This window comes from Pteropus vampyrus, unplaced genomic scaffold (assembly GCF_000151845.1).
Source record: "Pteropus vampyrus isolate Shadow unplaced genomic scaffold, Pvam_2.0 Scaffold313, whole genome shotgun sequence".
Lineage (NCBI taxonomy): Eukaryota > Metazoa > Chordata > Mammalia > Chiroptera > Pteropodidae > Pteropus > Pteropus vampyrus.
This window is the reverse complement of record NW_011889094.1, coordinates 439,037-455,046: the sequence shown is the minus strand read 5'-3', so window position 1 is coordinate 455,046 and position 16,010 is coordinate 439,037. Positions and strand designations below refer to the sequence as shown.

Genomic DNA, 16,010 nt, shown 5'->3' with positions numbered 1-16,010 from the left:
GAATGTTTGTTAGGGAGTGAGTATAATGATGGGCCATGACATCTAAGCTGAACGAGGAGGTGGAGAGGGCTATTAACCAGCAGGAAAGGGCAACGAATTGGAGATTTCAATGCGCTGGAAGAGAAGGGCCCTCTTCAGGGCACGACAGGCGGTGGGCGGGAAGGAGGAAATCATCGCATGAGAACAGCCTGCTTGGACTGAGAGTTGAGAGGTCATCCTGACATCGATGATAACTGGGTCTACAGGGTGAACCAAAGAGTAGGTTCCGGAGCGGGGCTTAAGGCGAAGGTCATTGGCCGTGAGTTAGTCAGGCACTGAGAAGCTCGAGGACGCACAGACCTGGCTTTGTGTCACCACACAGCACCGCACAGGCGACTCCAGAGCAAATCGTCGAAAGCAAACTTCACAGACCAAGAAAAATGTGACTGTTCTATGACTTTAAAAAGACTTTTGTTAAAACATTAAAAACTCTCTTACTGCCAATTATAAATGTGTATGGAATTTTTTTCTATTGTGAAACTTACATTTCTTTAGTACACTGTAATTTAAAACATGGGAAACATTGAGAATTGGTGTTTTATTTCTTTGTAAAAACTTTACCAAGAGTAGTTTGCACTGTTAGTCTTCTTCTCATCCTGAAACTTACATTTTCTATACCTTGATAAGTCGGCATATGCCTTTCCAGGTTTGGATTGATTTCCGACATTTTATTTTTTGCATTTTCAATGTTGAAAAAATTCCCTTTTAAAGGGAAACTTTTATCAGTGTCACCTCCTCTGGACATCTTCGTTCTTTTGTGACAAGTAATCACAGCTGGAACTAATCTGATTTCACAGCAGCATCCTGGTCTGGGCTGGCTGCTTACTAGATAGCTCAACACTCGATTCACATCGACTTACAAGTGATGGAACTGGGCTTTGCTGGAAGTAAAGGTTGTTTTTCAGGGTCTTTGTAATTAGTTTTCTTTCAACATGGCAACCAACTTGAACACTTTGGCCCAAACGCTAGCCAAACTGATTGGGATTTTTATTTTATTAGAGTCTTCTATCCAAAGTAGAAGAAAGTCTTTCTTGGCACCAGCGGCTTTCCGTTGCGAGAGCAACTGATTACGTGGCTGCAAGTTCACCTTGTCTTTTCTGCGCACTGGACTTTCTCCCCATGGTTCCTACAGCACCTCCAGCCAGGCTGGGTTCTCATCTGACCTCAGCTCCGCCGTTCGCATTTTGAAATTCCCTAATCACACTCAACTTCATTTCTAGCATCGTCACTTCTTGTTTCTTCGATGCACTTTCATCTTTTTTGGTCAATTCCTTCTTTTAATGGTTCATTTTTTTAAAAAAACATCACATGGATTTGTCACTGGGAGACATGGAGTCAACAGAACTACAAGTTTTGTTGTCTGTGTTGAGAACTGAAGAGCTGAATAACAGATGTGCAGTGACCAATGAATGACAGACGGATAAAAAGGATCAAGATGCCATGTTATCTACATAGCGATGTGTGGACTGAAGAGCTAGCTGTGAAGTTTGTACTTTCCGAAATTACTCACAGTTAATCTATCGTGGTCACTGAAATTTGAACAATGTCGTCGAGGGACTGGTGTTATTTAACGAAGTGTGAGTAAAACGTGTGCGTATCAGAACCGTGCGAACCGAGGGCTGCCTTGTTGGGTGATGAGCTACAGGGATATCGAAGTCACAGAGAAGGGCAGCAGGAGCTGAGTGGAGATGGAGCTTGTGATCCGGTAGCTCAAGTCTTCCCATGATGAGAAGGAACAAACCAAGGTGACGTGCAGAGGTAAGGACTGTATATCCAGAGACATTCATTTCTAGGAGCTGTAGTTCTGAAGGTCAGAGGGTTGCCTACCCTGCCTCCGGCTCTGAGGCATGGGGGCTGAGAGAAACCAGCTTCCACCTGAGAGGGCTGTGGGCATCTCCGTCACGGAAAAGCCGGGTTGCTGTTAAGGACAGAAAGTCAAAATACATCTGGAGGAGAGACTGGGAACAGAGAGGAACTCTACGAACCATGTGAAGGAAGGCCAATAACCCACTGTGAAAAGCTTTGAGAAGCCGGGAGTCAGGTTAGGGGGTGTTCAGATTTCTATAGTGACTGAAGTTAACTGTGAGTCACTTCAAAAAATTAGAATCTACAAAATTGAACAACTAAATATATATGGGGGTTGAGGTATGGGCAAAAGAAAAGGTAGAGCTAAAGGTAATTCTGAGATGTCGGACTGAATAACGACAGGTAACATTTTAGGACTTGGTGTGCTCCAGGGCAATGCCGAGTGCTGGGCGTAAGTGCTCGATTATATATTACCTAACAATTCACATACAGCAGTGACCTTAGGAGGAAGGTGAAATTCTCATTTTATACACAATTATATGTATAAGGCAGTCAACTCAACTATGAAGCAGTGCATCTTACTGACAAGCTCATCAGGGAAGTACATCGCTTACCGTGAACTATGTCACAGGTTTGTTATTACTATTATTTCCTGTGGCCAAGGTTAGCAACTGATAACTCCTATTTTGGAGGTTCTTAGGGCTGCAGCCGTCATGTATATGCTGTGTCACGTGAAACTATTCATCCTGGATTAACCAAGTTATCACGATGCATAAGTGGAAAAAATACTCTCTTGTACCTTTCTGTCTTCCTGTTTACAGATTCTTCAATAATGGGCATTTTTACTGTCCATTAAGTTTGAATCGGTGTTTCAGGTTCTAATTACGAGCAAACCTCATTTTACTGCACTTCGCTTTGTTGCGCTTCACAGATACTGTGGTTTCATCAACACTGAAGCAAGATCTTCCACCAGCTAAAAGATTACAACTCGCTGAAGGCTCCGATGATGTTAGCATTTTTTAGCAATAAAGCATTTTTTAATAAAGGTAAGTACATTGGTTTTTTGGACATAATGCTATTGCACATTTAGTAGACTACAGTATAGCATCAACATTTATGTGCACCGGAAAACCAAAAATTCATGCGACTCACTTTATTGCCATATTCGCTTTCCTGTGGGGGCCTGGACCTGCGCTGCAGTGTCTCCGAAGTCTGCCTGCCCAACAGCCAGCTGCTGCTTCGGGAGAAATGCGTCATTATGCGATTTTGTCATTGTAGGAATATCAGAGTGCACTTTCGCAAACCTAGGTGCCCAGCCTACCACACACCCAGGCTGTAAGGTGTGGCCCGCTACTCCTGGCCACAAGCCTGGACAGCACATTACTGTACGGAGTACCGCAGGCAGCTGTACTGTGTGGTGCCACACCATTATGATGGCCACCACGTCACTGGGCAATCGGAATTTTTCAGCTCTGTGACAGTCTCATGGGACCACCACCATATGTGCATGCGGTCAGTCACTGACCCAAACGCTGTTATGCAGCGCGTGGCTTATAACTATGAAAACCTTGCGGGTTGTCACATGCGTTATGGGCTGCCTCCCCCACGCCCTACCCCTGCTCCTAGCCAGAGCAGTGGACATGACTACCGCTCACAGCTGGCTCCGCTGGTTTCACACGGCCATATGCCTCGGGGAGTGGGCTCGGCCCCAGCCCCCAGGAGTGAATCGTGACCAGTCCAGTCATGGGACTGTGATTAAATTCTGTCAAGTTAAGCAAATGTAACGAGGAGGTCTGCAAGGAGAAGACGAAGAGCCTGGATCTGTGATCAAACGCCTGGGAAATACAATTTTCCTCTGTTTTAAAAAAATAATGTATTGCGTTTTCTTGGGTTGTGCGTCTAAAAAGAGCCTAATTATCAGACTAACAAACAGAAAGACCACACGTCTGGAAGCGTTTGACTGGGGAGAGGTATTAGTTAGGGAAATATTTAATACTTTTTCTTTCAAACTTGGTAATTCTTTTCGAAAGAATGCACACGACCTATTTGAGTATCATTCAAAATACATCTGCCTTTAGAAGTTTTCCAAAATCTATCTTAACATTTGCTTAATTTGATACTTTATAAGGTGATATCATAATTTCCTGTAGCAAATTATAATTTTCTTAAATTTAAGAATGATAAATAATTTTCCCATATTATAATCCACTCTAAGCAATCATATATTCATATATATCTTTTTTACTTTGGGGTAATAGAGTGTTAATAAAAATGATAACTAGTAAGTACGAAGGTAGAAATCCAGCTTTTATTCGTTGTTAAAATAAGTTATCAAGCTTCGATTAAAGATAAAAATATAGCTAATTAAAACTACTGTGAGGTTTGCAAATCTATGAATTTCATGTGTTTTTGGAAAGTTGAGAAGCAAACACTCTTTACTCCATGTAACAAACTATTCGCAATACAGAGCAAATACCAAGGCCAAGGCCACATAAGTCTCCGTCTCGTGTTTGGCTGCGACCCAGCTGTCCCACGCAACATCCCAGATCCATCGGCTGGCAACCTACAAGGAATTTTAAAAAGATCAACTTTAGGTTGAACATATTAAGAATTTAAAGATCTACGCGTTTGATTTTTTTTAAAAGATGTATCAGTATCTTAGAAAGTCATAGTTACAAAACGCTCTGTCCAGTTTCCCCTTTCCTGAAAAGACTTAACAGTGATGCTTCCTGGGTCTGGCTTCTCTTCTGCCAGCTGGCGGTCCTCTAACACCCCCACCTTAGCAGAGAGGCGGGGAGGGGACAGGAGGCCCCCTGGAACTTGCGCCCAGCAGTTCTGCATGCAATGCTACTCTGCCGCGTTACAGTCCATCGCAAGGAGTCAGTTACTCTTCCCACCCTTAAAAGATTTTCAACCACAAGTTTGTTAGGACCGTGTCTTGAAATGAAGACATGGCACTGATCATACAGGAGGCTGTTAAGACAAAGTCCTAACTCCTGCGCTTCGCTTATGAAGCCACACATGATCTGGCTACGGCCTGCTTTTCTGTGGCGCATCTAAAAACGGTCACAGATCACTTATGGCTTCTCCCATCGAGAGGCTGAGTCTATTTTCCACCCCTTGAATATCAGTTGGCACCGGGACTTGCTTCGAGCAAAAGAATGTGACACTGTGCAACTTCCAAGCCAGGCCCTAGAGAGGCGTCTGCTCTCGCCTCCGTGGAATGCTGAGGAGACCCCCACGTAAAAAAGCCTCGGGTGTTAATGGAGCACAGCAAGTCCACCCCGCGTCGGCATCTCTGCCCTCCGTGTTCTGCTTAGGCGTTCCCTCTGATCTTCGGCACAGCTCATTTCTTCTTGCCCTTCAGCTGTCAAAGGGCCTTCCCTACCCCTAGACAATCCAACTTGGTCACTCTTACCACCTGGCCCTGCCTTAATGCTCTCGCCAGAGCCCTGATCACCATCTCGAAGGGCCTTCCGCATTACTCAGGTGCACGCACAGTACCTGTGGCAATTCTCTCCTCCCCGCGAATCACCTGTCTGCCTGTCCACCTCCTCCTCTCCACGCTTCCACACGCAGTTCACTCCTCCACGCCTGCAGAGTGTGCCCCGCTCCACAGATTCACTCTCAGCTCACTAGAAACTTACATAGCCTAGTGGTTTTGCATCTTTATTTGTAAATAATAACAATAATCTCGCTGTTTATTGAGGACTCTGTGCTTGAGACTATGTTAAGGATTTTAATGCAGATAATCTCATTTAGTTACTCGCAACAACTCTAGCAAGAGGTTTTATCTTCCCCATTTTATAGATTAAAAAAACCCTGCCCAGGCCACAGCATGAGTGTTGCTGCCAGGATTCATATCTAGGCCAACTGGACTCTCAGACCTAAGCTGTTACACTACCCAAATTATTTTATTTTCTTAAACTCTAAACTGAGTCGCTTTATTTTCTCAACTAGAGTAAAAACTCCTTGAGAATCATGGCCCATGTCTTATAATTCTTCGTAATTTCCCCAGCACCTTCACCCATTACTGCCTAAAATGAATTTACTGGTTAATTATTAAATGACATTAAATTGTCAAAACTGGTATGATCAAGGAAGCTAGCTATACAATTTAATAAGTTATCAATAGAAAAATGTCATTTATAAGTTAGTACTTTTCAAATAACATACAGTGAAAGAACATATTCTTAACAAAATTATCATTTCATTCCACAAGCACAAGATCTTGCAATGCTTTGGAGATATGCCAATAAATATCAAATCACTAGAGAGGAGAGACCTTATAGTTCTAATTGATAGATGCTAGATCAATGGGGGTACTTACATTTATTGCCTGACCAGCCTTTTGAATAAATAATACTTTTATAATAAACTTATAACGGTAGTACCCAAATTCTTTGACCACTATCAATATTCGGTCTGCTAATTCAAGCGACAAATGAGAGAAGGCTTTATCGTCATATTTGACATCTTTAAGACTTTCCTTTAAAAAAAAAATTTTTAATTTTAAAACCAAATATTTTCTAAAAATTCAAGTAGAAAATGTGTCGAAATAATACATATAACTTTAAAAAAAATACATGTTCTCAACCAAATAATATTAAACAAATGTAATGCTTACCAATTTATTTCAATAACAATTTGAAAGAAAGCTTATTTTGGATTTTAAATTATGTTCAGTGACTCTTCATTACCAACCTTTAAGTTGTAAGTCTCCTTTTATTAGGTTGTTCTATCGAACAGTTTTTAGGGAGACACAGGGGAATTTTAAAAGAAAGCTTCTTAGAATCCTTATGTAGGAGAAAGAAATCTTTTTAAAATCTGTATATTTGCTAAAATTCAGATTTGGGTTTTCCTAAAGCAAGGGTTACTTGAACGCAGAGCATGCATCATGGACCTGTCTTCCTCAGCTCTCCCCATGGCTTTCCACCTGATTGCTTTTTTCTGTGGCCTCCAGGATAATGCCAAGGAAATCAAAAATTTTCATCACCTTTGTTAATGAATTAGTGTACGGATGCGGGGAGATAGGTGTGGGCCATAAAGCACTATACTTTCCTGCAAACCAGGGGTCCCCAACCTTTGTGGCACCAGGGGACCAGTGCTCCTGTGAGCATCTAATGCCTGATACTCTCAGGCGGAACTGAGGTGGTGATGCCAGCGCTGGGGAGCGGCTGCAAATACAGATGAAGCTTCGTGAACTTGCCCACCTCTCACCTCCTGCTGTGCGGCCTGGTTCCTGACAGGCCACTGACTGGCATTGGTCCGCAGCCCAGGTTTGGGGGGTTCTCATGCAAACCATCAGCAGACCTGGACCATCCAGTGAGCAGATAGCACATGCTTTTGATTAAATGACTTGGGCCAACGCTAAAGTAACCAACTATCTGGGTTCCAGTGGCAACAAATATTTGGGCTCCTGCCAGCTATTTTATAGGCCTGTAAAACCAAAGAAATGGCTCTCTTGTTGCTGTTTTGGTTCCTTCTAGAATGCTTCTGGATCTAAAACGAGGTCTAGAAGTATTTATTTCCCTCAGGCCTTTGGCTGTGGCTCTTTCTCTTGGACACTCACAAGCATTCTCTCCTCTGAATCAGCCCACCACGCCCCAAGCTTTAGCTACCTAAGGGCCCTTTTTCAATGAACCGTGAGCACTTCCCACAGGATGGTGCCATGAGCTCCACCAGTACATACTGTTTGTGCCCAGAACTATGCTCGGTGCTCCTCGAACCCAGGGAAATCTTTGGTTTCTTGAAGACCCCTAGCATCCGCCTACATATCCAATAAACTGTTCCAGGCCCATCGTGCTCAATGAAATTCTATAAATTATCATATGTAAATACAATTTGAAATCCTACTATTTTCAATAAATTTGAACGCAGTCTATGTGATAGGGCTGAGTGAGAGACACATGATGCCCTCACAGAGAACTGTATGCCCTCACATCACAAATGCTTCCTATTAATATTCAGAACTGAGAAGAAGGTAATCAATTATTATTTTATTACATTGAGTTCAATTAATTTATTTCCTGTAGCCACAAGCCATATCATCTGACAGTTCGGTTTAAAAATGCACCTATATCTGTGATAGTGGAGGGAGGTTGGAGAGTAAGTTGCTTAACTATTCTTCTATATTAATAAAGGTGAATTCATTTAAACAATTAAAGGGGTATTAATCATTTTTACAAAATAAATTAAATGTTTGCTTGCTTCCTAACAGCCAGCTCACATCAGTTGTTACTGCAGAAATGCATCTTGTAAGCTGGAGGGTGGGCGGTAATTTTAAAACGAGGAACGCCTCTGGGGTAGGATTTGGCTGGGGGGAGTGCCGCAAAGGGGATCCGGTCACAGAAAACTCCCGGGTGCCTGGGGTCCAGAACTAGGACCAAAGGTGAAAAACAGATTCAGAAAAAGTGGTCCCTCGACACACTTTCTGTAAGTAAAAAAGCTGTAACTCGGTCCTTTATCAGGAAAGATGGTGAAGGGCATCCCTTCCATCAGGACAACGCAGCCTTCAGATGGCGCCACTAGTACACATGACTCTGCATTAGTATTAAAGTGTCAGTTTTAGGAAATCGAAGAAACGTTTTTGAACGAGCCTGGAAACATATGTCTGTCTCGAATAAACTTTACATCTCAGTCTGTTAAAAGAAAACAACCTAAGTCTAAACTAGGGATTGCCTATTCTTAAGATGTTTCAGCATAGGCAGGAACCAATTTTTCACACATATATACATAGTCAACATGTTCTTTTTTTATTCATTCCTCCAATTATGGGAGGAACACGGAAACTGAGAGATAATTTATGGATAATGAAAAAATGAATGAAATAACAGAAGAAGGTTCCCTTGAACCTGGCTCATGGCATCGATGTGAGGACTTGGCGGGACTGCAGAGTACTTTCATACTTTGAGATAAATTCTATAAAAAATCAATTAGGGCAATTATACTGCCATAAATCTGAATATAGCGTATCAAGCACCAACAGCTAAGATATTGCTATCATATATACCTATCACCCTACCTTTAGGAGCTGCTGGACTTTAGCTTCTACTGAATAAGCTTGGAACTTTTTCAATGGCTCCATTCTGTATGAGTTAGCAAATCGTAGTTTTGCCAGGGCACTCTTCCACTCTTTACCTATATCGGCAATTGAATCGTCAAATGGAGGCTCCACATACTGAACATCATGAATTGATTCCCTCAGTCTTTCTCTTAAAATCTGTGCATACTGAAAGAGAGAGGGCGACGAGATTACTTTTCCAATTGTAAAATGAAATGCTAGATTTAAGCAGCCGGTGACACAGTTTGGAAACCCACCGTAATGCTATTCTATGATAACGCAGTTGATAAATCTCAGGTTCGCTGACACACTCCGTACTATCAATTTGGTAAAAGAAGAAAAAAGAATACCTAGCTAGCTACTGAGCTATATCTGTTATCTGCAAACACAAACGTGCATGCACGTACTATCCGTGGCAGATGATGCAAAACAAAGAGAAGCGAGAGCGGCTTCCAGAGAGGGCAGCTGAGCGGCGAGGAGACGCGCAAGGTGCGTAAGGGAAAGCGCGCATGCTCCCAACTCCGAGGTTAGGAAAACGTGGTTCTTGTCTTCCCGCAGGTTGTTTACTTTTATTTACCTATCTTTGAATAAATAATACAATTATTTAGGTAACACAGTCATAACTCTTGTTGAAAAGATAACACAATGTGATTTGTTATATACATCATCCCATGCTTTTGACAGTCAATATTTATGGTGACATTAAACACTCTTTAAGGAAATATTTAGTGCCTAATATGGTCCAGATAAATGCTCTAGGTACTGAATTACAGTGGTGAGCTTCATTACTAAGAGCAGGAATTCACTGATCTACTTGTATTAACTAATAATCAAGGACTCCGCATTCATAGTTATTCTAGTGGGAGGACTGAGACAACGAAAAAGCATACAGGGAAACAGATAAGCTAATTTAAATAGTGGTAATTGCTGTAAAAATAAAATCAGGTTTCATAACACTGTTGTATGAAAGGTGCTTCTTTATGATTTTAATTTTTCTTGAATTAAAACTTGTTTTGTGGCTTAACATATGATGTATCCTGGAGAATGTTCCAGGTGTACTTGAGAGGAACGTGTATTCTGCAGTTTTTGGATAGAATATTTTGTATGTATCTGTTAATTCCATCTAATCTAACGTGTCATTTGTGGCTGGTGTTTCCTTGTTGATTTTCCGTCTGGCTGATCTACCATCAGTGTAAAGGCAGGCGCTGAAGTCCCCTACTATTATATTGCCGACTATTCCTTCCATTAGGTCTGTTAGTATTTGGTTCCTATATTTAGGTGCTCCTATGTTGGGTGCAGTACATATATTTTATTCTTTATATATTGTTGGATTTAATTTACCATAATTTTAAGAATTTTTACATTTATGTTCATAAAGAATATTGCTCTGTTTTCTTGTCATTACTCCGGGTTTGATAGCAGGGTAAGGCTGGCCTCGTAGGATGAATTGGGAATTCTTTCCTTTCCAATTTCCAGAACACATTTGGTAGAAACTCAGCAGAAAAGCCATCTAGGCCTGGAGTTTCCTTTACAGGACAGCTTTAATGCACAGATTCATTTTACTTAATAGATACAGGTGCTACTCAGGGTATCTAATGTTTCTACAGCAGTTTGTGTCTATGAGTATGCTAGGGCTGCCCTAACAAAAGACCACACGCCCGGTGCCTTAAACAGAGATGTATTTACTTACAGTTCTGGAGGCTGAAGTCTAAGACCAAGATGCTAAGAGCAGATTTCTCTGGAGGCCCCTTGCTTGCAGATGGCCACATTCTTGCTGCCTCTTCACATAAAACTTGAGGAGAATCATCCTGCTGGGCATGTTTGGCCCTGGTGTGCCTGTGTCCTAATATCCTCTTATGAAGACACTGGCAGACTGGATTAGGGCCCTCCTTAACAGACTCATTTAAACCTAACCATCTCCACATACACTCACATTGAGGTATTGGGGGTTAGGGTTTCAACATACAAATTCTAAGGGCACACAATTCAGCCCATAAGTGTCTTTCAAGAAATTTGTACATTTCATTGTGCTATTGTCTCTTTTGACTTGATTAGTCCAGCTTGAACAAGAGTTGGCACTTTTTGTTTTTTAAATATTTTAGGCGTTGTGGGCAAAATATGGTCTTTGTCACTTCCCCTCTCTTCCTCCCCCATCTCTCACTATTCCAGGTAACCTTTTACAAACACACACACCATTCTTAGACCATAGGCTGCGAGCCAGATTTGACCCACAGAATGCACTTGCCAGCCTCTGGGCTGGAGGTTTGCCTACTCTTTCCAAACTATCATCTTTGATTTCATTAATTTTGTTTTTCAGTTTACTATTTCATTAATTTCTACCCGTTTTTATTACCTCTCTTCTTTTGCTTACTGTGAGTTTAATTTGCTCTTTTTCTAATTTGAGCTGATGGTTGAAATACAGATTTGAAATCTTTCTAATATAGCTATTTAGGGCTATAAATTTCTCCCACATACTGCTTTAACTATATTCAACAATTTTTGAAATGTTTTTTTAAATTTTTATTCAAAGTGTTTTTTTCTTCTTTTACCTATGGGTTATTTAGAAGTCTGTCATTTATCAATTTGCAATTTTTCATTCTTTTTTTGTTGATTTCTAAATTATTCCATCGTGATGAGAATATACTTTGTATGATCTGAATCTGTTTAGTCATTGGAACCCATTTTACGTCCCAAGACTTGTATCTTAGTCATGTTTCATCTGCACTTCTAAGGAACATTTATTCAACTGTCATTGCATGAAGTATTCTATAGAAGTCCAGTAGTTCAAATCTGATTATTCATCTTTTATATCCTTACTAGTTGGTCTGCTTGTTCTATGAATTACTGAGACGTGTGCTGAAATTCACAACTGCAATTATGTATTTCAGCAAACGACGTATGTCCTTCTGCTTCCTGTTTTTCAAAGCGCTGATTTTGTTATCTTTCTGATAAACTGACTTAACATCATAAAATGATCCTCTTCATCTCTCATAATTCTCTTTAGAAATGTATTTTCTCCGATATTAAATATAGGCACTCCAGCATTTTTTATTGTGTTCACATTGTATCTTTTTTCATCTTTTTCATTATAACCAATCTGTGCCTTTATAGTAAAATTTCTTATAGTTTATCATTTCGTTTTTATAACCAGTCCATTAATCTCTGAATTTTAATTGGGATGTTTATAACATTTGCATTTAATGGGGTTGACATTTGTTTAAACCCATATTTCTTGTTTTCCTATTTGTCCTGTCTGTTCTTTGTTCCTTGTATTTTTTGTGCTTTTGAATTATTTTTAATGACTCCATCTCATGTCATTTGTTAACCTATTAGCTTTATTCTTTTCCTGTAGTGGTTTTAGGGTTAATAGTATATATCTTTAACTTAACAGTTAACCTTCAAATCATATTAAATGACTTCATATATAGCATGAGTGCTTTGCAATGGTATACTTCCTCCCCCTCCTCCCACCTCTGGTCTTTGTGCTATAAACTCAACAATACGTTATTACTTTGGATTTAATCAGTAATTTATCTTAAAATAAATTTAAAAATAAGAAAAATCTGTACACTTATCAACGTATTTACCACTCACACACTGCTTTATATTCTTTGTCTAGATTTACATCTCCTATGCTATTCCTCTTGAAAGCCTTCCTTTAACATTTCTGATAGTGTGGGTCTGTTGGTAAGGAATTCTTTTAGCTTTCATATGTCTGAAAAACTCATTTTCTCTTTGTTTTTTGAAAGATTATCTTCACTGAGTATAGAATTCTAGGTTGGTATTTTTTTCCTCAAGTATCTTTCAGAAATTTAAAGATGTCTTGTTTGGCTTGCATTCTTTCTGAAAGGTCTGCTGTCATTTCTTCTTTGTTCCTTTGTATTTTTTTTTTCCTAGTTGATTTTCTAGTTTTATGTCACTGATTTTAAGCAATTACTACATGTCTCAGCATAATTTTTTCTTTTGCTTGAAGTTCGAGCTTCTTCAAATTTAGAAATTTCTCATTAATTCTTCAAATATTTTTTGACTTTCCAGTTTCCTCTCTTCACTTGGGGACTGAAAATTTTTGCCTGAAATTTCCCCGTAGCTCATTGATGTCTCCTAATATTTTTTCCTCAGGTTTTCTTATTGCTGTCTATGAGTTCACTAATCCTTTGTTTTGCAGTCCAATCTGCTGTTAATGCCATTCAGTGTATTTTACATCTCTGACATCATATTTTTCATCTGTAGCAGTTTGGATTTAAAATGATCGATCTTTTCTCTACACGCTTGAACATATAGATTGTAATAATGTTTTATAATTTAATTACTTAGGTGCTTTAATAAAAACTAATTTAATACAATAACTATTTTATAATAATTACTTTTGTGTCTTTTTATAGTAATTCTACCTTTGCATCATTTCTGGGTGTATTTATTGTTTCTTGGTTGTATTTTCCTGCTTTTCTATAGGTCTGCTAGTATTTAGTTGGACACCAGACATTGTGAATTTCACCTTATTTGTTGTATATTTTTGAAATCCCATAAGCATTCTTGAGCTTTCTTCTAGAAGGTAGTAACTTGGAAACAGTTACTACCTTCTTGAGGCTTGCTTTTAAGCTTTGATAGGCCAGACTGGAGAAATCTTTAAGTCTAGGGCTACTCCTCCCCCACCTCCACCCCCCACTACTGAGATAATACATTTAGCACTGTAACCAATGCCCGATGATTTACATGGCTTTCCACTCTCACTGGCGGGAACACAAACTTATTTGTGTGAGTCAGAGGTTTCCTTTTTCTGCTCCTTTTGGGTGGTTCTTTTTTTGGCCACAGGTAGTTTTCACACCAGATGTACTAGTTCGCTATGCTGGAAATTTGAGGAAAATCCTCTGCAGATATCTGCAGCTATTTGTACAGCTGTCTCTTAATACTGTATTCTGCAGACTCATGCCACTGTGACCTACCCTGGCTCGCAAATGCTTCTGAACTAAGGGAGACCTCTCCATAAGATGTGGGCTGGGATTCCTCAGTAAGTTAAAGGGAATCTTGGGGCTTACCTTTCCTATTTCTCCTCCCTCAGAGAAAACTATCCTGTCCTGCCTTATATCCAACCAATGGAAACAACTGCTTCATATATTTTGTTATTTTCAGTAGCTTCTCATAGGAGTTATTCCATGTTGGCTGACAGAAGAAGTCTCTCATCAGAAACAAATTTGCTGTTTTGATCATCTATCAGATTGCTTTAAGTTTTAGCTGGGGAAGAGAGGCATTGTCAATTCCTTAAACCACTTAAAAAACAAAACCCTTGTTTTTAAAATTATTAAGAGAATGCTTGTCTCCAGGGTCAATTGCCATCTCCTTTTCCAACATATTTAAGGGCTACGACGCCCAAATGCAGTGATTCTCTTGGAGAAAGGGCGTGCACGCATGGTTAGAAAATGACACTTAGAGATTCCAATACGCTGAAAACTCACGTCTCTTATCATTTTTTCCTTATATCTTATTGGCTTAATTTAGTATTCTCTTTAAGAGCATTTTACCCTTTTATTAAGGAAAAATCTTGGTAATCACTTCTAAAATTAGGAATAGATTTAAAATATGATCAATTTTTGCAGCTACTAAAAACACGAATTTAATTATTTAACACATTTCCTTACACTGAGCCTAATTATCATCCTAGAACAAACTAAGCTTGATCATAAGATGCCATTACATTAATGTATTTCTAAATGCTATTTGCTAGGATTTATGATTTTCAAATATATGTATTCAAGTGAGACTAATCAAGTTTTCAATTTTTGGTAATCTAAGGTTTTGGGATCTTTGGTTGCAAGCAATAAGAACTAACTTCTTGTTAAGCAAAAATGTAATTGGAAAGATATTCCATGGAATAAAAGAGAAAGTTAAATGACTAGACAATGAGGCATTTCAGTATGCCATCCTTATTTTGAATTAATCTTAACCATTTCCTTGCATTATTCCAGAAACGGTTCATCTAATTAGCCTAGTTTTGGTCTTATCTTCACCGCAAAGTTAAGGAAATTGACTGACAGTCCCACCAAAACTATATCCATTAGGAAATTAGTTAATTCTACAAAGGAAAATTGAGATACTAGAAAAAAAAATGGATGCCAGAAAATTAAAAGATGTTTATACTGATTAAATTCTGTGTCCTGATTTTTTCTATGCTCAGGAACATAGGAATTATCAGTTACCTGAACGTTAGACATGACTCATTAGCACGCTCATCGTCCTCAGATAGATATAATGAGCATTTGCAAAATCCTTTATCGGTCTCTTTAAATTTTTTACCTCTGGAAGCTAGATTTTAAAGACAGCTGTATTGATCCCAAGCATATCAAATCGGCAAGAACTGCCTTGGTCCATGACCCCTTAGTCCTAGATTTTAGCCTATATACCAAGTGTACCTATGCATCTCCCTTTAGATTCAGGCTTACCCATTTTTCAAGACCACTTCAGATCTTTTGTATGCGGTAAGTTTATAAAAGACACCTTTGTCTGCCTCAAAATAGATTTTTTTTAAAACTCCAGGCAACCTGTTATTCAGAATTATTTCCAGGAATACAGCAGTTTATGGGAGCATAAAATTTAAAGTCCAATAGAGTAAGGTTCCTAGCCTTCCTTTTTCTTCTTGGTTGAGTAAACTTTGCCTATTTTTTTCCTTAGTTTGTTCTTTCTTCTGTAAAACGCAGACACCAAAGAGCCGTTATTAGAACCTGAAATGTTGCTATGACTATTTTGAGAATTTTTTGTTTGAAATGTTTTAGGATCTTCAAAATTAGTGTTTTGCCTGTTATCTCTCCTTCATTCTATCAATTATGGGTCCCATCAAGTAGGTGTGAAAAGAAACCATTATAAGTGGACCACAACACAGTTTCTAGTCTCAGCTCTATCATTACAATTTTGTATCCTTGGAAAAATTCTTTTTTTCCTGTCTCAATAGAAGATGGGGATTTTGATTACAATACAGTTTCAGACTATAGAAATCCTGGTGTAATACCACCAATAAAATCGAATGACATTTTCAATTTTAGACGTTAGTGGACATAATCTCCACATTTTTCTCCCTCTATATTCTTCAACTACTGAGTCTGCTGCTGTT

At 39.2% G+C, this 16,010-nt stretch overlaps 1 protein-coding gene across 1 annotated transcript in view; it reads right to left on the bottom strand.

Annotated features, from left to right (window-relative positions):
- Nucleotides 1–4,230: 4,230 nt before the first annotated feature.
- Nucleotides 4,231–16,010, bottom strand: part of TCTE3 (t-complex-associated-testis-expressed 3) — a 14,347-nt gene continuing 2,567 nt past the window's right edge. Inside the window, exons 2-3 of the mRNA XM_011377491.2 lie at nt 8,870–9,076; nt 4,231–4,408 (exon numbers count right to left, since the gene is read on the bottom strand). Coding sequence (XP_011375793.1) covers nt 4,298–4,408; nt 8,870–9,076 — 318 coding nt within the window. The 3' untranslated portion in view covers nt 4,231–4,297. The remainder of the gene's footprint in view (nt 4,409–8,869; nt 9,077–16,010) is intronic.